Consider the following 25,470-nt stretch of genomic DNA (forward strand, 5'->3'; position numbering starts at 1 on the left):
AAGGTTTTTGTAAATTCCACTGACTTTTATAACGGTTTAGAAATGACATAGGGATCTCTTCAAATCACTGGCTAAAATAACGAAAACCTATCATTATGACGAGACCGATCTTAGATCCTACTTATTTTCAATTCCTTCATTAGATTGGTTTGCTTCCTTTCCATTGCTTTTGTTAAGCACAGATAGACCACCCGCCTACATAGGGTTAAAGCGATCACAACCAAGGGGACGTGGCCAAAAACCGTAAATGGTATGTACAATACAAACGCTAAGGGACAATCTACTGTATATAGTTACAGTTCAGACGTAATGACCAAGTCGAGATGTGCAAGTTAGAGAGAAATGTTGAGTATTTTAGAATAGGATAAATATAGCACGTTTATAGTTATCAGACACACTTAGTTGTAATCTATTGGTAAAAGTCAGTTAGGATTGGTTCCTGTTAGTGACTTCACTATATTTGCATTGACCGACATTCCCTTTTTTATTGGGGTAGGTTGGCCCCTCTGATTCAGAGGTTAGGAATTTGCGTCTGATTGCTGTTTGTCAACCAATGATTTGACTCTGTGAGCACGCCTTAGATTACGCAAAGATACTATGTAACCTCTCAATCGAGCCATACTCAGAAATCGAATTAATGTAGCAATTGTGTAGTATGAGCACCGCCCAATGATATCGTTACATTTCTGTACAAAATCCAATCGATAAGCACCAGAACGCCGTGGATCCAGTGGAAATCAGGAATGTTTCTTCCGGTTCCCAAGAGTGGTAAAACAAACGGAAGACATTTGGTAGGTTTTTTCCTATTTCATATACCTTTGGTTTACCTAGAATAGATTAAAATCACCATACGTTTACATTACGCTTATTTTGTAAGTAAATATTGGTGGTTATGTCAGTCAGGCTACATTAAGTAGACTCTTCCTATAGGCTGCGTACAGGCGGCCGTATGTGCTTACAGGCTGTCCGTGATGAATTCACAATGTAGCAGTGTATGATCAACAGTTTTTCCCTTTTACATTTATTAACGAAACTGCTCTCATAGGTAGCATGGGGTCGTCATGTAAATGCAAATAGTTTCAGCCAGGGATGTGCAGAAGTTAACTTAATTTTACAAAAATGACTGTATTTTATGTTGATTTTTCTGCGAAGAGTGAACTCGGAGAAGGCTGTATTCTGTTTATTTGCTTGGCAAAGGAAATATAGGACCACTGAAAAAGTCGTAATCAGTTTGCATTTTGAGCTCATGTGTAACGCTCAACGTTTGAACAGTTTAGCATAGTCTACCGTAAATAGACATATAGTTTCTTGCGATTAATCAAAAATGTCCGATGTTTTACGTTGTTGTAGCCTAAAGTTCGAACGTAAGAAATTAAAGAAGTCAAATTACTTTCATAGGCGGCGTCAAATACGTACATGGTTGTCTTCGTGACGATGGCGCCTACGAGGCCCTTCTGCTTTATAAATTGTTGATTTGGCAAAGGCGTACAATAGTCTACAAACCCAATAGAGAAGACACAGGGTTTTCATCTGTCTTAATCTAAAGACTGCACCGTTTCTGTCTGGTGGAAGATTAATACACTTACACACACAAACGCTTTGCATATTGGAACAGCCAAATAGGCAGCTAAACTCAATATTGCGCCATACATCAAGCAATGATCAGTTTGCTTTGAAATGCCAACAACAACATGATACAATTTATGTCGTTGCTTAAGGCTCTTTCGTTGTGTGACTAGATGTGAGACTGTCATGCATCTAAAGTCATGTGTGCATAATCGAAGTTGGATAGAAAGTATTGTTTAACCAAAGCATGGAATTAGGTGAACACTTGTTCTGTGAATGTCACTGATAAAAAGTAAAAAGTGACTTTTCTTTGTGTGTAAAGAATTCTACCTTTAACTATGTTACACAACATAGGTAAAGGATTTTAATCACAGTCTGAATCACTTTCTTATCCTGTTTAGTCACACAAAAAAAACCTTAGTTACAATGAACAGGATGTTATGTGGTTTGATGGTATGATAACTTTGCTAATGATGCTTGATAATCCAGTTTTTCATCTAAAATGCACAGAATCTCTTCACCTATCTACTGTTTACATATACTACTTCCCTTAAAATGTTTCTTTCTTTAAACCATACTGATCTGTAGACACTGGACAACATTTAAAGCCACAAAGTTCATGTGCCATTTACCCAAAGCTGCATCCTGTAAACTTGTAACATCCATTCTAACATGAACGGATTCATCGGGGCCTCTGAGTAAAAGGGATTGGTTTGTGATTAGACATCTGTGGATTAGGAACGTATGGTTGGTGATCAAGTTCTGGTCTTAAAGGCCTCCGTTCCTTAATGAAGCCAGCCTAATGAATAACATGACTTGAAGTACATGCCTGTTTTTGTTTCTCTCTCTTTAAAGTTTGTTATTGTTTCTATGCAATTTAGCTACTGATGTTTTGAATGCACCCATGGTTCACTAATGTTGGTTTTTCTTTTTTTGTGCAGTCTGAAGGGGAAATTTCAAAAATGGTGGTAAACGACAAACGTCTGGTTTGACACATCAAATCATTTTGGCAATTCATACGTTATGTGTAGTATTTTATAGAAAATCTGTAACGTTTTACTGTGAAAAATGCTTGGTCCTATGCCCTTTATAATGTGCAATTGGATTTGTCTCAGTTACAGTCTATATGAAGTGTAACTGAAAGTACATTTGTAGATGATAGTCAATTGGACAATTGAGCTTTTCATCATTAATGCTCACTAGCAAACATCAACTTTGCAGTATCTTAGTTATTACATGATTTGTTGGCCTGTAAACTAGTTATTTGTTTTGAGAACAAATCTCTATTCATACAAGACAAGTCAAACAGGTTTGAGTCAGTTTTATCGGAGACAGTAATGCTGTTCAGGTGACGACTGGTTGTCTAGTTTAGTCTTATGTACTGCCACCAGTTACTGTATGTCAGATTATATTAGATAAGTCTGTGGGTAGTTCACACTATGGATTGCTTGAACATGGACCTTTCGCCTTGCGTTCAACAAGACCTACAGCCGACAAAGCCCCAAAAGTTTTCATTTTATGGAAGTCTATGATGTTATCTCACTTCCAGAATTTAGTTCCTCTCAAAACATGAAAACGTGTCATAAATTGGCTTGTTGTCAGCTGTTCTGCTGCCAAAACCCACATTTCAAAGAGTCTTTTTGGCAGGCAGACCATTTCTGTGTTTTTCCTGCCAAAAAATGTGGGAAAAAAAGAAAAGATCTTCACACTGAGCTATGGGGAATCCCATCCGGCTGAGTGTGACGTAGGTCGAGCGGAGCATTGGGAAGGATCTCACTATGGGTCGTGCCACGGTATCCACACCCCTAATAACCCTGCTATGGCCTGTACGTTTTTGTGGACAACTGCTAGTCGATGTGTAGTGGCCAGCATGGATCCCCAAAGCTATCCTTGTATGTGTCTGCCTGGATACCAGTGCACACTCGACACACGCGCATGTGTCCATCAAGGAGGTTTATTTGTGTTTTGATATTTACAGCCCTTGGCTTCAGTGTGCTCTGGAGGAGGAAGCTGGCATTATGCCCCCGGAATAAAAGTAGTCATGAAATCACTCATATTCTTTTGCTCCTGAATGAGTTGCATGCTATGCATGCATGTCATCAACATGGGTGGTGTTCCATGTAAAACAATGACTAGCATCAACACATTTGCACAAGGAGCATGTTTATATAGCCACATAAAGATCTGCGATCCTCCTTGTTGAACATGTTTGTCTCAAATTTATGAAGAACAGATTGTGGAAGTTCACAATGACATGACCTCCCCCACATCTTGAAAACAAACTAGTTTGTCAAGTTTTTATGATCCTGCATTTATGATTGAAGTCCCCACCCTCTGGGTGACAGTATCAGATTCAATGGTGAGAACAGATTTAAACAACCTTTACCTGTGCTGATGTCTAAAGGTTACCATGGAAGCTTATTTCTAACGCGTTCCAACTGGCTAATGAATGAATAGAATGTTTTGATTGGTGAGAGGTTTGGAGAGAAGGTAGTGTGTTTGTAGTGTTGGCCAAGCCCAATCCTGCCCAGCCGAGCTTATGTTTCAAGGATGAACATCATAAATGTTCATGCTAACTAAATGCTTCCTCTAGATGCATTCCATATATCCGATGGTTTCTGTATATTGCTGTGAAAATGGGTAAAAAAAAACACAGAACAATCCTGTTGGCCTTAATAATATTGGTCCATTGTACATGTTTTAATTTTACTGAAGGACTTGACAAAATCCATAAATGGTATAATAAGTATAAGACTTAGTGAAAACCATCAGTGTTTGAGTCATAGCTGCTAACATTAATAATGCCAGGCTTCGCTAATCAGATTTTAGCGCCATCGCTCCGCCGGATTGCGAAGACGTTGGTGGAAGGAGCGTGACCAGTCTGCGTGTGACAGTTCCTCAATGATGTGGTTGTTGGTGTTGTGGAGCTCAATGGAGCCACTGTTGCTTTCATCCTTGCTAATACTGAGTGGAATGTGAGAAAGTGCCACATATAATATATAGCAATACCATTGACTGACTTTTCGTTTTGTTTTCTTTAATGTTAGAGGGGTGGAGGGGTGGGGGGGGGGGGGGAGAACAATTACAACTGTTAGGTTTAGATCCTATGTGAAATGGAAATGGGGAAATGACATGTGAGCAATATCGAGTTTGCCCAATTTGCCCCCAGGCCAATGAAGAAACTTTTCAATTTTTTCCTTCTAATTTCTTAAGAGCTCTGTAAGGCCTTCAGTTCAGCACATTTTGTTATTAGTCTTAATACTGCACTTGGCAATCGTAAAGCAAAACATGAAATACAGTAATATACTGTAATGGCAGTGTTGCCTATACGCTCTGCTTTAGAATCAAGGCAGTGAAAGACTGTGTAGGCTGGGACGAAGGTCACAGATCACTGAAGTCTGTAATTGCAGACTACCATTGCCCAATTTTATATTTTAATAATGGGCTGGGCTGTTTATCAGAAAAACGTCTTGAATTCAGCTGCCTACTACTTTCTGCTTCTTTACCTTAAGGTTTTTGCACCATCAACTCTTGTCTGCGTTCTACCTACAGTTAATCAGTGAACGTTCCCAATCGAGTCGATAGATTTCATTGCGTTCTACATCCCGGGAGGTATGTTAAAAGCCAGTTGATATTGGACTTCTGCAGACCCTGCATGTGAGGCGATGCCTTGCTTTATCTCTCTGGAATTAGACCCTCTGCGCTTTTCCTTATCTCCCTGTTCTGTTTGTTCAGACCGTGCAATCTTTTGCCCCCACTCCTGCCTCCCTCTGTGTGCCAGTAGTTAGGACACGTTTAACCCGTTAGCTCCCCTCATCCTCCCCTTGTCCTTCCTATAGCCGTTCAACCGCCTGGTGTTTCTTGTGGCCTACCTAGCTGCATACCCCTCACCCTCTGCTAACCAAGGGCTCCAGGGCAAGTGGACAGCTGCTTGCATTTATGTTTGAACTCAGAGGGGACTTTGTGGTGATAAAAGGTCACATATAATATTGCTTTATTGAACTACCTGAGGTTGGTGCGCCCCAGTGTCTCTGCTGTCAAGGCTAACGCCTCAACTCAGGGGACTGGGTTCAAATCCACCCTGGGCAATTGTCTGATTGTCCTCCCCTATCTCTCTCTCCCTTACCTCTTTCTCTCTTACATTTCCTGTTTCTCTTCCCTGTATCAGTTAAGGTATACGTTAAAGCAGAAATTGCCCACAAAAAAACACCTGACATTGACATTTAGTGGGAATGGTTTGCTTGCCTCGCCGAGTTTGAAACCAGAGTTGCGTTGCATGTATAGTAACTGAACGACGCACAGCACCCGGTCACCCCTGACAACATGCACTGGAATAAACGAACAAAAGAGATTAACAAATCTGTGTACCTTTTGTTCGTCCTTTCGCTTTGTCATAAAAACGGCATGCATGATTTGATGCATGCTGCTCAGTTTGGTTCCATCATTTCTGTAGCTGTGACTTGGAATGGGGTTCCCAAGATAACTTTTCAGTGGAACAAATTTAGGACGTTATATAAACAGATCAGACAGACACACAGGAGTTTCCCTTTGATACCGTATAACATGTGCGTGACTCATTTGTCTTTCAAAAGATAAGAAGTTACTACAGTTACAAAGCAATAAAAAAACTATAAAATAAGATAAAATGTTATAATCCTGTATGCTACTATGTTGGCCTGAAGGATTGCAGCGAGACAGCTGCTGCTGGTACTGTATGTGGTGTAAATAAGTACTGTATGTCTTTTACATCATGATAAAACAAACGTCTTGTTTTTTAGTGTAGCCTGCAGACACAGAGACGTAATCAAAGGGACCTTTTACAATTTTAACTGCCATTTTTTTGGACTGTCAATTAAATGAGTCCAAGTGAAAATGTTCACAACTGCTGTCAAACTCTGTGATGCGACATCCTTGATAATCCATCTTAATTTCTCTGTGTGCTATTGATTCTAGAACATCGTGTTATTGATTCTAGAACATTGTGTGTATCTCTTATCTTTTGCCCTGACCCAGATATGACCCAATCCAAATGAAGACCTTTCCCCCTGCACTGTGTGGTGCACAGCTAACAGTTGAATGCTAAGTCAGCTGATATCCATTTCACATAAAAGATACCAGGTGCACATTGTGCCAAACATGTCCAGCCCATTAAACCATTTTCTATGTCACTCATGTTCAAATTCATTTTCTGGTGTCACCGTAATGTCATTATAAGGCCAAATGACACAACAATGGAACCCCTGAGTGATTTATTCACGTGTCACGGAATTCCCCCCTTTTACATTTGTATTGTTGCTGAATCATACTATATCTCAGGGGTTTTCTGTCTGTTTCTGAGCTGATGCTTTCCCCAGAATATCTTCTTTGAAAGCAGTCAAGATTCCTTTTTGGAGAAACGCAACCTGCAAGATGCCAGCCTCGGTGCTTTTGGTTTCAACACAATTTGTTTCCACCTGTCATAGAAAGGGGTATAACACATTTTTGTTCTCTCTCTCTCTCCCCCCCCCCTACAGGTCCTGGTAGAGCTGTCTTCATAAGAGAGGTCCACTCCTCGAGACAAGGACCCTTGTGTATGCGTGCTGTCCCCACTGGCTTTGACAGCTACGAAAGAGACCTCCCCAGACAACCCATCACTTCCTCTGAGCGCCACTGTCACACCGTCACCTCCTCCTTCCTCCCAAGGCTCCGCATCTCCAACACACTCTCCATCAGGGTCCAGCGCCCGCCCGCCCGCCCTCAGCATCCAAGGACTAAGGAGGCGCTGTCCCTCAACTGGCCCCTGACTGGTGCATCTTTTGGGGGGGGGGGGAGGGGAAGGGAGGCGGCTGACGGGCGCACCGCTTTCCCCCTGGAGATGAAGCTTCAAGCCGTGATGGAGAATCTGCACAGGCAGCAGCGGGCCAAGCTGCTGCTGGAGCTGGAGCAGCAGGCGGCAGCGGCGGCGGCGAGCCAGACGCAGGCACGCGGCGCCGCCACGGGGGGCGCCGACGAGCTCATGGGAAGCCCCGCCCCCGAGGCGGAGCACGCGCAGATGGCGGCGCTGGCAGCCATGCGGGCGGTAGCGGCGGGGCTGCAGAGGGCGGCAGACAGCCCCATGTCGGAGCGCAGCAGCGGCGGGGAGGAGGAGGACGAGGAGGAAGATGACGAGGAGGAAGGGGAGGAGCAGTACAAGGATATGATGGGGTCAGAGGAGGAGGAGCAGATGTGAGTGGGAGGGTTTTTGTTTACGTTTAAATGGGATCAAGTGCCGTTTCTAGACATTGGACTGTGTTCTGGGTGGGGCAGATAGGATGGTGGTATTGATATTATAAGGTTGCCATCACTGATTAGCATCTGGGTCGTGTTTGAAGTGTTTTCAGGCCATGTGCTTGGTCTACTGTACACAGTTTAGGACACACACCAACCAATTGATGAGGCAGAAAACGCTTTCGAGACTTCTCTCAAAGTTTCTGAGAGAGAACTTGCCATTAATATGCGTTCCATCTGCCTTTCCACTCTTCAGCAAGCAGAAGTGGGACGAGGAGGACTTTGAAGGCGAGATGGAGGAGGACTATGATGACGACCTGGGTGAGGACAGCTTGCCCACGGGGCGTGAAGCTGTGGCCCCTGGGAAAGGCATCCTCCTGCTGCCTCACCGCCAGCTCCACCCCCACTCCCAGCTGCTGAAGGCCCGGCCCAGTTTGGAGCAGGAGCCCCGGGCACCCGTGCCCCACCCCCACGCCGCACACAGCCAGCTGGGAGGGCAGGACCACGGAGACTGGACCTACGAAGAGCAGTTCAGACAGGTAGGAGGGAGGGAGGGAGGGGGGAAGGGAGGGAGATCATTGATATGCGTTTGTTTTAAAGTTGTTGTTTTTCCAACGGAAACAAATGTTCTTTTAAATTGTGCATTTTGAATTCACAGCTCAGCCATTCAGAAATATTCTGGAGTTTGTTTTCAATCATTTCAAACGACCAGCAGGCAGTCCTGCTAAATGCAGAGGCTAGTTGTTTACAAATACAAACAGGACATGAATTGCATTAAACGTGAGATGTGAACCTATTAGGTTGTGTACTGAAACCATGTTGACATGTTTGTGAGCATTAGCACTTTATTACGTTTACAGCTAGTTTGCATTTATTAGCTCTTTTATGTGCCTATTAGCAAGAAGGAACAGGGTGAATACAACAAACATACATGATAACGTTTGAAAATGTGAGACTTGCACAAGACCAATGGCTTATTTGGGAACAAAGCTGAAAAAAATTAATATGCAAAATAGATGCATTTTGCGGGGCGGCCTCAGTAGTCCTAGAATTCCTGAACTTGGTACTTGGAATTTATGATTTACCGCTTGTCTCTTTTGTGCCAGTGTTTGTGGGAAACCTCTTATAGAGCACTTCAGTTCCCAAGACTATATGTGACAGGTATATAATCAACAGAGGCAGGACCTTGTCTGTTAAGATAATGTTACGCAGTCCAACACTAAAAACTGTCTTTGCGCAAAGGCAGCTTTTACCTCAAGATAACTGAATAAAAAAAAGTGTACATATGTATATATTTTGCATTGGTTTGAAGTGTTCAAACATTTCTGTTGATTTGATGTAATTAACTTTACAGATCATTATATGCAATGTGAGCAGCAGGGTGGAACACGGTCTCAGTGGAATGAGCTCCCTTGGGTGGAAGGGGTTAAAGACTGTACGGTTTATTTTGGGCAGGTGGGTGGAGACAGTTGGAATGAGCCTGAGGGAGAGTGATAATCTGACCATTCTAGATCCAGACCTCCGTAGAAAAGCTGCATGTCTCTATCACTCTGTGTCAGTTAGCGCACCCTCAAACTAAAATAGATCTCTGTATCGCCCGAACTAGAATTTCAGGTGACATTCAAGCAATGACAAAGAGATTAACAAACTGCCCCTTGACTAATCTAGAGACACCACCTCACAATGTCTAGCTCCTAAATCCAGTGACCAGAGTCTATTTGGAAGTCTAATTACAATGTGTTTAATAATTTATACACATTTGAAGGGAGAGCAGTCCAGTATCTGACACAGCAAATACGCTAATGGCAGAACAGTTACAGTCAAATAAGGATTAATCGTCCAAAATCAAATTATACCAGCTCAGAATTATTTTGCAATCGAAACTAATTTACTGCTGGTCGGCTGCCATTTGAACTGCGTTATTTCAGTTACACCCCCCACCCCTCTCTGTTTTGATACCCATACATTTACCTCCTAATACTTTGATATAGCAAGACTCCTGTCAATGCTACTGTGAATTAGTCTAAAAAACACAACTGATCCAGTATTCTCTATTATAGTGATATCTGAGAAGAATCTCAGAATTGAGTTTGCTTTATCAAGGTATACAAAAGACATTCAGCTTTTCTGTTGAGGGTCTTTCAAGGTGGTACTTTGAACTGCGTCGTGTCTGTGTACATGTGACTTTGCGTTTGTGACTGTATTATACAATGTACGACAGCAAGGGTCTGCGGTTAAGAACGTAAACATGGCACTGTTGGAAGTTGTGGCTTGAGTTGTGGTCTCTCCAAAAAAACACGGTGTCCTCTAACCCCCCCCCCCCCTGCCTCCCCCCCCCCCCTCCCCCCCTCTGCCAGATCACTCTCATCCTCAGGTGAAAAAGCCCCCAAAAAGCCAGAATGCCTTTGAAGTCTCCTCCTCGTCGTGTCTCTTTCGGCCCTCTAGTTTAAATGCAGACAGCAGGGCAGATGGAGCCCAGATGGACAGCAAAGGAAGGATCTCTTTAAAAATTCATTGCACTCAGTATTATGAGGCTGAACGGAGGGGACTTGGCATTAAACATTGATTTGCACAAACACACACACACACAACAGGAGGGGGGTTGTAGGGCCCTTAGTGACCACAGGAAGTGAAGGGTGAACAGGAGCCAGCAGGGAGGGATACTTATTGGGATTGGTTTTTGGGCGGATTCTGCTGATGCAATGGTCCGTTAAGCACATGCTCTTGTGGTTTTTGCCCTAAGCTGTTTTATGAGGTGCATTGGCTAATGCTATGTCAAACAACTTCAGTCCTTCTTATTAATTTTTCATTGTACTAACACCACAGAGGTTGTCCAGAAAATACTGATGGGGTGAGGATTGTGAAAGGGGGTATAGACTGCGAAAATCAGAAAACTGCCTATAGATTGCTCAAGGTCTCCCTGGTGAAGCGGCTGACCTAAGGCTTTGACTGCCTGAGACTATTAAGATAATTAGCTCACACACATGGTAATGCTGACTATGCGCTCATTATCCGAGACTACATGAACCACAGTTGCGAGATTTTTAATTGGAGCTTGTAAAGAATAAATATGAATCTTTCACGTCTGCAGTGACGTGTGACCAGGAATCCAGGAACCAGGAATGGAGAGAGACGAGGAAAGAGAGAGAAGGGGGAGAGAGACAAGGAAAGAGAGAAGGGGGAGAGAGAGGGAGATGGAGAGAGACAAGGAAAGAGAGAGAAGGGGGAGAGAGAGGAAGATGGAGAGAGACAAGGAAAGAGAGAGAAGGAAGGGGAGGGAGGAAGACCCAAAAGGGGTTCCGCTTTGAACAGCAGCTAACTAGTACGTGTACAAGAAGAATGTTGGCTTTTGGCTGCAAAGCTCCGCGCAGCGTTTTGGATAACATCCAGCTTTTAGTGTGGGACTGATGTCAGAACTATACAGCCAAGGGGATTCTGGAAATTGGCAGACACTCAATATGGGCTAGATGGAAGGGGGAGAGCAGCAGGAATGTAAACAAATATTGCATAAAGGCTGAGGCCAGCACTTTTTCATCAGTATTCCGTTCACATAGCCTCTCTCGTGTAACTTTTAAGACGCTGTTTCAGTTCAATCCGTTTTTTTCTGAAACCTTGATCTGTTTCTTAGTGATGTTGTTGTCATTGGACCTCTGATTGATTGTCCAGGGGGAGATTGAGAATGGATGTTTTTCTCTCCATGTAATGGATTGGAGGCTGTCATTGTGGCAGCATCTCGACATCTTTTCTTTTTGAGTGTGTGTGTTCTTATGAATATGTTTTTGTGTACTTGCCTCTCTTTGCTTTTCCATACCTCCTTTAATGGAGGAAAGCCAGCAGTGTGACCTTGTGCCACAACACAAGGACAGAAATGTGATTACGCTGAACGACTTTTAGACGTCCATCAACAAAGCATATGGATGTTGAAAGGGGCCATCGTGACAAAATACCTCGTCTTACAAAGGGCGTTCTTGTGTGCTTTTCGCCTCCAACCATTTCTCAGTGGGTTGTGATTGTAAAAAGGGTTGTGTTCTTTTGTATGAAAGATTTGGGGGCAAAAGGTCGGACTGCTCATTTTCCATCATCTGAATTACTTCTCTGCCTTTTTTGAAATATACCTCCATATTGGTTGAGTGGCCTCCAACAAGCACTAAGGCATGCCGTGGCTGAATCCAATTAAAACACAATGCAATCCAGATCATTACATGAACCGATATATTGGATGTTGATCAGGACACTTTTTGGGGGTTCCAAACCTATTGTTCAGGGTTTGGGTTAGGCCAGACCCTGCTGTCAGCTGCTTTTGGCAGGGGAAGTTTTACTAGGCTGAATACAGAACCCCTTCCAGCACCATTACGGAGATTCACGCCTTTGTCCCCAATGTCTCAGGGGACAACTAAGAGACTGGCCAGCACACAAGGGAAGGACAAATCAGGGGTCACCAAAGGTTAAGTGTCGCCCATCTACCTATTGATCAGGCAAGGCCTTCCACGCGTCCAAGACATCTCCATCACTAAGGAGCCACGATGAGATGGGGGAGGGGGGCTTGAGGGGAGGGGGGCTTGAGGGGAGGGACTCTGGTGACGCTTACAAGGTAGTCAGCCATCAGACTCATCGCTACGGCAATCAATCTTTGTGATTGACGCTTCAAGAGGTCCCGCCGAGAGAGGGAGGGGAAACCGGGCGAGCGACCTTGTTCACAGAGACACAACATGTTCCTCTCTTTGTCTGTCCCAACTTTGGCTCAAACCCTGGGTTTCCTGTATCTCTGTCTCCATCTCTGAGTGACATTTGAGACGACATTATCCCATCATCTGCCCTGGCGCTGAATAAATGCTTTCTTCCCTTTCTGTAAAGCCATTAGGTTCCAGAACTGGTTGCCCGGTTTTCTATTTGAGACTTGTTATATGTCCTCTTTGAAAATAAATCATGGCTACACCCACTTGCGTGAAAAAAAAAAAAAAAAAACATTCTCCCTAACTCTTTTTGGCATGTCTACATTTGATACGCCTCATTAACACCGTGGTTACTAGGACATGCCATCAGTACATGATCCGTAGTCACTCACATAGACGTTACATGCTTCATAAGTTGGCGGCTATTTCTGATTCTTATCAAAGCCTACTAGGCTTCCCAGCAGCAGCTGTTGGACGGAATGTTGCACCAAATAGCATTCATACTGTTTTCATGTCATGTGTGTCGTCTTCAGGTTTTCACTCCATTTCCATGTCAGCAGTAGATATATTCAGCTGGAGAAACACATTAAATCATTGGAGAGAGGAGAGAGGCTGTCAATAATCTTTCGCCCCAAGGGGTAGGCATCAAGTTGTCACACAGGAAAAACTTAAAAACCTCCTGTCAACAGCTATCATGCGTCCTTAAAGCTTCAGAATGTATCTGATACAAAATGTGTTCGCTTAAAATAGGCCCTATAGTTTGTAAATGTTTCTCTCCTACTAATCCTGATGATACCGCAACCTCCCAGTGGATCTTTAGGAATTCAAACAGGATTAGGATGTGTTTGAGCATGTTTGTCCTGCCTAGCTCATTTAACCAGTTTTGTTTCCATGCAAATGTATAGTTTCTATACGTTGGCGAACCTCTTTCGGACTAGACTGGTTAGAGATATCGTGCAAGGATAGATGGAACAGATTGAGCGTGTGTGTGTGAGACAGAAAGAGAGAGAGAGCAAAATAAATGTATTTACATACATATCTGAGACAGGAAGACCCAGTCTGGGTGCTAAATAGCTAACTGAAATTGTCATGGTGTGAACCTTTTGAATCTCTACGTATGTGACATAAAGACAGAGAGGGCCAAGGGGAAAGAGAAACGTAACGTACATTTCAGGTCTCATTGAACGTTAAGTGACGAAAGGGGTAGCTGAACAAGAAATGAATGTGCTGCTCATACACCTTCACTTCTGAACTGGTAGTATACTGAGCTAAATGTGTCCTTTCGATACAAAAAAGGAAACGCACATTGGAGATGGCAGTATGATGATATGCTCAGTGTGACTAATCACCTAATAGCCCTGAAACTAAATATCCTATTACGTGAGGCCTAGTACGTGACACAGGTCTAGTAAGGTGGGGTCTGCTCTTTGTAAAACTGGTTTGAAAATGCCTCTATTTTCTTTTGCCTTGAAAGTAGGATTGTAACAGTGTAACAGGAACACAATAATGACACAAACTGTTTATGGTCACTCCTGAAAGACGGCAGACTTTTATTGTCCTCAAATTGAAACAATGAATACACTATTTGGTTGAATATGATCATGTGCCCCTTGCTCACAAACGTCACATCTAGAAGTCTCTACACACTGCTGAAGTCTAGCTTCTTGTGCTCTGCTACCCCTCCCCCTTCTGACCTTACGCTCCCTTCCCCCACTCCCTCCAATGGCTCGAATGAGAGTGTGTTTTTGCATGTGCCCTACATGTTTACTTGAAGGCATGTGCAAATGCGCGGCATGTGAACTTACTTGGTGTGTGCATGCGTGCTCGTATGTTATTTCCTGCATATGTGTGTGGGCGCGCGCATTCGTGTGCGGGTGCCTGAAGTGATTGACAGGTGTGAAGGACGGTAAAGTGTTTAAGACGTAGCGTCTCATGTGGCGCATCAGCTCGATGGGGTTCCCCTCTCAATGTCCATATCGGGATAAGGTTCAATAGCGAGGCCCAATTATGCGCTACACGACACTTGTTGCAAGGTGCTAGCATGATTTGTATTGGGACATGAGTGGTGTCCTTTTCCCCCTAATATCTTTGAGGAGCAGAAGCTACCCATGCTATTTTCATCCCTCTGATGTCAGAAAAATGGCTCAAACGTGGGTAACTTGTTTTCTCTAATGTCGTCTTTCATTTTTCATATTTTGTAGACGTTTCAACAGGCCACCCTCATTGATTTAGAATGCGCAGAAATTAGCCCTCGCTAGCTATTTCTGCTACATTGGTCATGTTTACATTGCAGAGACTTGAGCATCAACAGTGAAGTCGCTGATGGTTTTTGTGTTGTTTGCCGTCCTTGCATTGTAACATTTTGGGAGGATCAGAGGAGGCAGGAAGCTTCGCAAACGAACACAAACTCCCTGGTGCCAGAGAACAGAATAGATGGCACTTCACTCAACAAAAGAGTGTGGAGGGGGGGGGGGGGGGGGGGGGGGGGCGAGAGTCTGCTTGGCTGAAGTAGGCGCACGGCCCTTTGTAGTGTCATCTAACCTTTTGGGAGAGGAGACAAAACAACCCTCACCTAGCTTCCACTCCTGCGTGACCCAGCTTTTTTGCCGTACTGGTTTTGAAAAGAAAAAAACTCAATTTGAGGAGACGCCCCTATATCGGTGTGTGTGCTATAGATTTGACTTGATCTGAAAACTCATAGCCATTACAGCCACACCCGTCCCAACCTAGATAAACAGATGTGATCTGCTGGTGTTATGCTGTGAAGGGGTTGAGTGGGTCATGTGTACATGAACGCTGTATATGCTTGTGTGTGTGTGAGAGAGTTGGGGGGGGGGGGGGGGGGGGGGGGCCTCTATAAAGAGTTCCTGGGAAAGGATGCAGCTGGATCCAGTAATAAGAGAGACTGGGGCCCCTGCATGGGGCGTAATGGGACCCGATTGGTTGGCACCTCCTGTATAATGTTCAATGTTAGAAATGCTAACTGTTCTAGACCCTGTGTACACTGCTTAGCAAACAAGATGCTTGTCAGGTTTTTTTCTGTCATGTGCCAAGTGGTTGCTTGTGTTTACTTCTAATACCTTTTGACTCTCTTCAGTTGTCTTGTTCACTCTCACCAGTAACCCTGGCAACTGTTGTTCTCATCTAGCTATTATACTAGCAACTGCACGTTCCGTGTTTATGATGTTCCATCAGAACCTAGAGGGAACTCGTGTTTTTTAATTTGCGGTTTGTTCTTTTGTTTTCTCCATTTGTCCAGACAGGTCCTCCGTCATTGTGATTATCTGTTAGGGGGCCTGGGTATCAGGAGGTGTTACAACTCTAGGATAGCCACAGCAAAAGGAAGGAGGCGACTCGTTCAATTCCAAGAAATAGGACAGGAAGAATGCAGTGGAGACAATCGTTTTGATTGGCTGGGAGGAGAAGGGAAATCCTGATAGCTGTGGAGTGATTCAGGCAGAGTCAGGGTGATCCATTAAAAAACTTTGTGTGTGGGCAGGGTGGGGTGTGTGTGTGTGGGCAGGGGGTGGTGTAGGGATGTGTCTGTTTGAGAAGCAGGGAGAGGGAGAGAGACAGAGAGGAGCCATTTCCAAGATTTATGGTGCAGCACTCCTCGAAATGCATGCATCCTGTAATTAAGACTCGACTTGCCTCCAGCCACTACATTACCGCCCCTCCCCCGCCCTGTGATCCAACCCCCATCTCTGATAATAAGATCTTAGGGCAGCTCGGTGTCACTAATGAGTGCTAAACGCCACAAAGAAAATGGTCTGTTTGTGGTTACCGCAAGGAAAAAGTACTTTTACAGGACTAGTGTAGAGTTGGGTAGTGAGTTTAACTTTGTGTATGTTTGGAATCTTATTGTTCTCAGTGATGCCCTTGTGTGTGCCTAAGGGAATGTATGGCGTGTGTGTCTGTGTGGGTTAGCAGTTGAAACAAGAAACAATGTTCTTCTCTAGTTAGTTAAAATCATGTGTAGTCCATCGAACCACTGGCTAACTGTTTTCCTCTCTACCAAGAATTGGTCGTTATAGTATCTTCTACAGAGAACAACACTAGCCTCCCACTATTTATTTGGGGTGATCTCTACTTTTACTGTTAACTTTCACTGAACTTTCTGGAACCCCTCAGCCCCAATAGCAGCTGGCCCACATCAGGTTCTCATCAGGCGGCCTCCTCCGTTTGATGGCGCACTCTCTCCTCTCCATTTTTGGGGGGCAATAATGGCTCAAACTCTCCTGGCAATCTGCTTCCAGCTGTAACCACCTTTATCATTTTCTTTCACCCTCTCTCACTCTCCCGTCACTCTTTCTTGCTCTCTTTTTGACTCTCACTCTCTCTTTCTCTCTTTCCCTCCCCCTCCCCCACTTCCCCTCTGCTCCACACAGCTTTATGAACTGGATGGAGTTCCGAAGAGAAAAGAGTTTCTGGACGACCTGTTCAGCTTCATGCAGAAGAGAGGTAAGTTGGTGTATGTGTGTGGATGCACACTCCCCCCCCCCCCCCCCCATGGCCAATGTCTCAAAGCAAGACTCATAGAGATGACTGCTAAATGGAAGACTGGTTTTGATAGCAAGTTTCACAGACCCCCCTACCCCTCTCTCTCTCTCTCTCTCTGTCTCTCTCTCCCCCTCTCTCTCTCGCCCTCTGTCTCTCTCTCTCTCTCTCTGTGTGTGTGTGCCACCTGCTCATCCCCCCTTTCCCTGACATATGAAACACCACTCTCAGATTACAGCTAGATGTGTGGATCTTCATGTATTTTATTCATTATGGCGTGCTTGCTCGACCCACATCGTAGGGCTAAATCGAATGCTGGCATTTGTTAACGGGATTGAATTCATATTCACACCTGTTTGCATTTACTTTGCTCGTATGTGACTCACTGAAACAGCTTGCACTTTGAAATAAATTAGAAGTTGACATATTAAATCATTCTTTTTTTTTTAAAGGATCGCTTTAAAAGCAACAATTGGAAGAGACATTCCTCTCAGAAAATGTAGCCAGCATGCATTCCTTGGGTTGCGTAATGCCTGATGTTGACTCCATGTAGAAAATCCTGTGTATGATGTTTACAATGTTAGTTATCCTACCGATGTATGGGCGGGTCTGCCCAGCACCGTGGAAGGATACGAGAGTGCCCTCTGGTGTCAAGATGGGGAACTGATTAGAAATATAAGAGCATTGGTTTTCAGTCGTCAACTAAGAACTCTTGTGGCTTCAGTGAGATATTTTGCTTAATGACTACCTTCTGTTACGTCTAGTTTTAACGTCTTGTTTTTTTCAGTTTCCAAGCACACCAAGTCGCGATTTCTGTTTCCATCTGCACTCTTTAAATATTGCGATGGGAAATGGCATATACCGTGTTCATGCTGTGTTTTTGCTTTGGGGTGCCACATAGCTCACCAGAGAAACGCATGTTGGCTGAAGCCCGGGTTTGAATCCGGCCTTGGCTCTTTGCTGAATACCTTCCCCCAATGTCTCTCCCTGCCTTTCCTGTCTCACTTCACTTAAAAACTCCAAAGTCCAGTAAAGCAAAATGCCAAAAATATATCAGAAAGAAAAACACTAACACTTTTCTCTGCCTGCTCCCTGTAGGAACGCCTGTGAACCGCATCCCTATCATGGCCAAGCAGGTGCTGGATCTGTACATGCTGTACCAGCTAGTGACGGAGAAGGGAGGCCTGGTGGAGGTCATCAACAAGAAGCTGTGGAGGGAGATCACCAAGGGCCTGAACCTGCCCACCTCCATCACCAGCGCTGCCTTCACCCTCAGAACACAGTAAGTCACCACACGTGGCCCCCCCAACACAACTCATTTTTAACAAGGTTTCCCACAGTGCAAAGCTAGGGTAGGATTCAGACTGGGCCTCCAATAAAACACCTTTTAAAAACACGTTTTTTTTTTTAACAGTACAAAGGTAGTTTAGGATCCAGAATCCCATTACAACCGAGTCTGGACACAATCACACATTGTATTTGTTCCCATGGCAAGCTGTAGTTCCACACTCCTATTCTTCCTTGCGAAACATCTGACCGAAGTGTGGCCCTTCGCAGATACATGAAGTACCTGTACCCTTACGAATGTGACAAGAGGGGCCTGAGCAACCCAAACGAGCTCCAAGCCGCCATCGACAGCAACAGACGGGAGGGCCGAAGACAGAGCTTCGGAAGCTCGCTCTTCACCTACTCCCCCAATGGAACCCCCACCATGCTGTCCTCGCCTAAGCTCTCCATGCATAGCCTGGGCACCAATGGAGCCTCGCTCACCCCCAGCCAGAAAATCAAGAAAGGTAAAAGAAAATGGGTTAGATGGGATTGGTTTTTGTTGTTGTTGCTGTATTGTTGTTTTATTGACATTACACTGCTGCCACTGTGATTCTGTTGTTTAGAAATGGTATCAAAGTCAGCAATTTAACCGTAGCACAAATGTTTCACAACTTATATTTGCCACCATCCTGCCAATAAATATATTAGTTCTGCACTCACATAACATATGTAAATAGCAAAAGGATGGAAAGATGAATGTGACAAAAAACCATCACATCCAAACTCTCATCTAAAATACACTCCCCCCCCAATGCCCCTCCCTACACCCAGAAGAGGATAGTGGGTTGACCCACGGGATCGGTATGGGCCGCATGCCCGCCGGAGCGATGGCGGGCCACTCGATGGTGGCTGCCCAGGCTGCTGCAGCGGCCCAGGCTACCATGGCAGCCCAGATGGCGGCTCTGGAGCACCTGAGGGACAAGCTGGAGGCGGGAGAACCCCCTGAGAAGAAGATGGCCCTGGGGGCCGAGGAGCACCAGAGGCTGCTGCAGAGGGCCTTGCAGCACAACCTGCTGGCCATGACCGCCCAGGTGCCCATGAACATCCGCATCAACAACCAAGGTACAGGGAGGGAGACTGTGGACTAGACTTGGTCATAGGTTTGTTTTCAAATGTGGTTGCGACTGCTTTTTTGAATGACTGAGTGTGCCCGTTTCATATCATTATCTTAGTAGAAAGTGTGGGTGGGACATGTACACCATGACAGCTACTCCCATGGAAGCAAGTTTCTTCTTCAGGGGGGGATGGGGTTGGTGTCAGTTTTGTTCACACATAACACAACCTGTCTATAGGTCACGACTGTAAGGGATTTTATGTGGGAAGTTTTTTTTCTTTTTTTACATTACATTTACATTTAGTCATTTAGCAGACATTCTTATCCAGAGCGACTTACTGTAAGTACAGGGACATTCCCCCCGAGGCAAGTAGGGTGAAGTGCCTTGCCCAAGGACACAACGTCATTTGGCATGGCCGGGAATCGAACTGGCAACCTTCAGATTACAAGTCTGATTCCCTAACCGCTCAGCCAGCTGACTCACTTAAGGGTTTGATTCAAAGTAACTACTGTGAAATCACTGAATACAGTATCATTTCCTACCACACATTTTGCATACACTGCACCTTCAAGAATATGGTATTTTTTTGGTGTGGAGGAAATCCCCAAGCTCATAGAATCAATGTCGTCTTAGCGTCAGTGGAAAACGTCATACAGTACTGAAGGAAATTACATGTTTCATTTATAGTTTTTGTGTGGATGAGATGGAAAGGAGACCTAGCGTTTGTTTGTTTTTCTCTACATTATTTGACCTAAAGAATTATTGGGGTCCTCATGTGAGGCTACATAAACAACCATAGATTTGTTTATGTGAAGTTGTTTAGCTAGTGTGTTAGTGGAGCTTGTTGAAGAAGACCATCAATGTATATATGTGGGCAAGGACAAATATACATTGTGTGTGAGACTAGTTTATAAAATTTAATTTGATGTGAAATTATTGTGGATGTTTAAGGTAGTTGGTACAGCAGATGGTTCAGAGGTCAGTTTGAGAAATTAATTTGATGTGAACGGTCTCTCAATCTTCCCAGTAAAGTTCTTATTACATGTTTAACTTTTAATATGGAGTAGTTGGCCCTGCCCCAATGCTAATCCAGTCCATGTACATCTGTATGATAAAACAAAAAAAACTTGAACTCTTCCTCTCCTGGTTTTTATGGCAGTTTACTAGTGTTCTCTGAATCTGATGCTAAATGTCCCTTTACAGATGGCAGACAGGACTCAGCCCTCAACCTCACAACGAACGGAATGAGCAGCATCAGCATGTCAGTGGAACTAAATGGAGTGGTTTACGCTGGTGAGTCCCCCCGTCACATGACGAGTCAGGAAGTAACTGCATGAACAGACCAGGTGTTTTCTTAAGCGGATGTTGAGCGTTATCGTCAATATGTTTACACTGCTAACAGTGGAGATTTATATTTGTTACGGAAACTAAACACTTGAACTGTAACAAGACTCATGTTCTTTACACTTTTCCTGTCTGTTTGTCTTCTGTAGGTGTTCTTTTTGCTCAGGCAGCAGGGGCAGCCTCGACAGGACCCTCAGGATCATCCATTAACAACAAAGCTCCTAGCGGGCGCAGTGGGCCTCAGCCAGTCCCCTACACACCTACCTCATCCACCTCCAACCACCCATCGTCTTAACAATCATACACCCTTAACCTTTTTGATGCTAACTAAAGCCAAAATCCAACCTCATTTTCTACATAGCCTATGCCAAAAGAAGGAGAATACAAGCAGAAGTGACTAACTGAAACTCAGACCACTTGAAGTAAACTATCTCAGGTTCTCTCACCAAACCTTCCCTTATCCGTTCAGTTTAGCCAAAATGAGTTTGAAAACCCCAACAAAGAGCCAGTATATGATAAATATATGCACAGCCTTTGAATAATGTATTTCTACAACAATGTACAGATTATCAGAGAACAAAAGATAAATACTTAACAGGAATGGTAATACACTGTTTACACGTAAACACACCTACTGACTGACAATGAAGCTTCTTCTCAAGAAGAAAACTTTTTTTTTTTTACAGTAACATTATCATTATTGTTATTCTCATCATTATCTTCACAATCACCACTAACATCCTTACTGTATAACAATATATTTAGGATTCTATAAAGAGAAAATTATTAATATCTTTAGTTGATAAGTAAAGCTTTAAAGTATATGTTGTTTCTTAAGGGCATAAAATAACAAAGTACCACTGTGATCTCAAACGCAGTCAAAACAGTCTTGGCAGTGATCCTTTTTAGGGGTTGTACTGTACCTTCAGCACAGGTATTTGTTTTGTCACATGACCCCTAAAGACTTATGAACTTCATTGATGTATGTTGCTAAGCATCCTTTATGCTCATAGGCCTAATATTTGTGTGTTTTGTAGTTTTTCTCAGGTGTCTTCAAACTTGCAATGAAACAATCACTGTATTTCTCACATCTCTAGTTTTAATGCAAGTGTTTGTTTTACTCAGGAAACATTACGTGTCATCCCCTGTTTCTCAATATTGAGTTGGAGCTTCTTCTTTTTTTATAACTCTGTTCTTTTTCCTGGCAAATGTAGCAGAAGTAGACTAAAGAGATGGGTTGGGGCATCTTGGTTCTTTAAGGATGCTGCTTCTTTTTGTTCTCACTGCTATCAGACAAGGTTGATTTACTTGGGGCCCTTCAAAGGGTATTGGGACAAATGTAGAGTATATAACCTGGAATTAGTCAATGTTACAGAGTGGAACAAGTTATAATTTTTCTCAATTTTATCAACATACTTTCTATGAGATGATGCATGAATCCTATGAAACACACTAACTTGCTTGCCTGGTTTTCTTTTCTCAGACCCAAGTTCTCATCGACTTATATCATCATCTGCAGTCTGGACAGGGTCGACTTGACCAGTTTGGATTGAGGAGATTATAGATAACCAATCTGACTAGCCTTTACATTTACCTTTTTCTATGTTCCATAGCGATGCAGGAAACAATCATGCTTCCTGGAAGCTTTGAGGCCTTAAAGATTTACCCATCTTTCTAACAAAAATGTGTATCATCAAATATATATATATATGTAGACCCTGACTTGACTTAAAATAATTTTACACAATGAGTATGACAGCAGTACTTATTGTGTAAACCTCACTGTATTAACAATCATGATGTGCTTGGGTGTAATTCTGCCTTTACGTTTCAGATCTGTGATGAAACAATGCTTCATGTATGTCTCCTCTTTCGTCTCGCCGTCTTCATTTTTCTTTGTTTTTTTATTACGGGAGCATCACTGCTCTGCTGTTAGGTATTAGTTCTCATGTCATTTTGTTCTTCACAAATTTTCAGTTTTATCAACAATGTACATACATACACACACACTCACACAGACGCGCTGGTATATAAAATAAAATAACATTGTCAAAGATAGCAAAATAGTGAAAAGCCACTAAGCCTTTTAAGAAGTCATCTATATTATGCAATGTCCATGTTCTCATTGTGCATTGTCAATCAGTCAGCACAGTTGGGTTGCAAACATTTGTACAGATCTATTACAGTTGATACAATAGAGACTCATGTGATGCTCAATACATTTTGTAAACAAGAGGGAATAAAAAAAAAAAAAAAAGGCTTTTATGTCAAGGGAAAGGAATAGATCCCCTTGTGGGATTTGTGTAAAACAATTACTTCTTCCAGAGCTTTCAGCTACTGAAAAATCCACGTTATCAGCAGTGGGCCCGGGAAAACGTACAATTCTAAAGCTAGATTTAAAGTAAAGTAACACCTATGTACAGTAATGCTTGCTTGTACATGTTTGACTTAATTAGCTACACACAATCATCCTTTTTCCCCAACCGTAATGAATTGTACAAATATTTTCATCGGGGAGTCTACTATTGTCATGACGAATGGCCGAAAGTAAAATAGATGTGTTTTAATGTATGCTACAGCTGAAGGGATGGGGGTGGAATTAAACCCAATCAATCCTGATCAATAGGTCAGAGCTGCTTTTTTAGATTGGTCCCTGTGACCTCCCTATCCCTAATGCTACATCAATGCACCCAGCTTTAAGTTTAAAACATATCCATTCATTTGCAGCACTCAGATTTAACATTTGAACCACATAGGTACTCAAACTATAACATTTTACATTTATCCATGGGGTTTATCACTCAGTGATTCTGTATTTAGCATCCTCAGGGAAGGTTGATTTTGACCTTGTGGTAGTGACAATCAGAGGGATGTTACAGCACGGTTTACCTCATGGTCGGATCTCCAGCTGATTTATTTGACCTGAATGAAGCCTCTACCTCAATGAGATGTGTTTTAAAATACCATCACACAATATCACTATTAAGTTATATTAAGATAATATATGCTGGTGTTTGTTAAACCCGCTTTTTATTGACCGAAATGGCAAAGATTGTGTTCAGCATTGACAAATTATCTGAGATGGTGTGAAGAATAAATAATTTGTAGACAATCGGATGATATCTCAAATCTGTCCATAATCATTCTTCATAGTCAGTTTAGATTGTTTTGGAAACATGCAGTGGAAACCAGAGAAGCCTTTTTTATGAAGTGTTTGAGATGTAGGGAAGATTAAGTGGTGCTGCCACCTGGTGGATTGGTTACAATCACTCATTTGTTATTCTCTGTCTAAACCCTACATATCGATCTGGGTTGCCTTCAGAATCCTTGCTGTCTCTTCTCCTTAGCTAGGTGTACAATTTTGACTTCAACATGGCATCTTAATGGGCCTGTTTTTATTTAATTGAACCCCTTACATATTTAATTTGCCTATTGCAATTCACGTAAGGCAATCTTATTATTATTGAAGATGTATTCTTTTACATTTCATACCCTTTTACATTATTCCTATATCTTCTCTTCTTGAAATGTACGCCTTAAAACATGAAACTAACCTTGCAGTAGGTTAAAGCAAGTGGCATGTTGTATACTGCAGGGACGACCACAGCATGTGAAGATGAAATTAAGACCATTGTCGACTAAACAATTATTTGACAAGATGCCTTATGCTGTGACAACTGTTTGAATTAACTTGTATATAGAACTAAACATTATGCTTCAAAAAATACTTGATGGCTTTAGATTGTCATACCTATATACTATTATGTTGTAGTTATTTCTTCATGATATGCTGTACAACCCTAGACACAAGAGATTACATCTAGAAAGGATGGCATACATGATGATGGTGGTGATTAAAGATGGTGGTGATGTTGATAATTATGATATTGATAATCATGATAATTTGAGGAATGCTCATTTAACATACCAGCTCTGGTGTGGCTGGCTTGTTTTCAATGTTCTTAGAAAAAAAGTACATTTTAATGAGGCTTCTGTCTTCTTCTCAGGAAAATATACTTCTACCTCCAGTTTTACAGATGTATTTCTGCTAGGCTAAAGTTACAGTTTAGTGTGTGCACAGGGGGAAGTTCTCACTTGCTCTTTCTCTCTCTCTCTCTCTCTCTCTCTCTCTCTCCTTTTCTCTCATTATTGGTGTGTTACAGGTTATTTGTCATGTAGCACTTTGTTTTTAACAGGTTATACTCCGGTAACAAACTGCCACAGTCTACACATAGTTTCTAAGATACAGGCACAAGTATTTTACAGTCTGTATATGTGTGTTAATTTCTAATTTTATATGACATTTTTATTTCACTAAATGGGATGTTTCTAAGAATATGAGGAAACAGTGAAGTGGAAATGTGGCATGTTGTAACGATCATTTATTAGCAAGGTGTAATGCCCTTATTAATGACTGACAACAAGCATTTTAGAATGTGAGATCTATTATTTTTAAGACTTTCTGTGGGGGTGAAGAATGTGTCTTGCCTATTTACTCAGTATGTGTTTGCGTGAGTTCCTTTTTTTTTTTTTTTAATTTAAAATAAATATAATCTTTTCCTAAAATGTAAATTGAGGTGTTAGTGCTACTCTTTCACACAAAATATAAAGAACTGAACTTATTACCGCACATGGCCAGTGGATGTGACTTGACTAAATACATTTTGGACATTTAGAATGTAACGTTGTCCCGATAAATGTATCATCAACAACACCTAAATAGTCAAAACTCGGACAAACACTATGTTACAAATCAACTG

General features: G+C 42.7%; 1 protein-coding gene across 2 annotated transcripts; it reads left to right on the forward strand.

Annotated features, from left to right (window-relative positions):
• Nucleotides 1-277: 277 nt before the first annotated feature.
• Nucleotides 278-25,282, forward strand: arid3a (AT rich interactive domain 3A (BRIGHT-like)). 2 transcript variants are annotated; one of them, XM_047050281.1, is made up of 9 exons: nucleotides 278-791; nucleotides 7,080-7,770; nucleotides 8,069-8,351; nucleotides 16,874-16,946; nucleotides 18,081-18,264; nucleotides 18,540-18,775; nucleotides 19,083-19,373; nucleotides 20,570-20,659; nucleotides 20,860-25,282. In XM_047050281.1, exons 2-9 carry the CDS (start codon nucleotides 7,139-7,141, stop codon nucleotides 21,003-21,005), a joined length of 1,935 nt encoding a protein of 644 aa, XP_046906237.1. In that variant the 5' UTR covers nucleotides 278-791; nucleotides 7,080-7,138; the 3' UTR covers nucleotides 21,006-25,282. The 2 variants fall into 2 exon arrangements, with proteins under 2 accessions (XP_046906237.1, XP_046906238.1); XM_047050282.1 differs by having other exon boundaries at nucleotides 19,086-19,373.
• The last annotated feature ends 188 nt before the right edge of the window (nucleotides 25,283-25,470 follow it).

This window comes from Hypomesus transpacificus, unplaced genomic scaffold, assembly GCF_021917145.1.
Source record: "Hypomesus transpacificus isolate Combined female unplaced genomic scaffold, fHypTra1 scaffold_107, whole genome shotgun sequence".
NCBI lineage: Eukaryota > Metazoa > Chordata > Actinopteri > Osmeriformes > Osmeridae > Hypomesus > Hypomesus transpacificus.

Coding starts and splice junctions, on each gene's coding strand:
- arid3a (XM_047050281.1), top strand. CDS start 7,139: ATGCGTGCTGTCCCCACTGGCTTTGACAGCTACGAAAGAGACCTCCCC. Junction 8,352..16,873: donor ACGAAGAGCAGTTCAGACAG/GTAGGAGGGAGG, acceptor TGCTCCACACAG/CTTTATGAACTGGATGGAGT. Junction 16,947..18,080: donor CAGCTTCATGCAGAAGAGAG/GTAAGTTGGTGT, acceptor TGCTCCCTGTAG/GAACGCCTGTGAACCGCATC.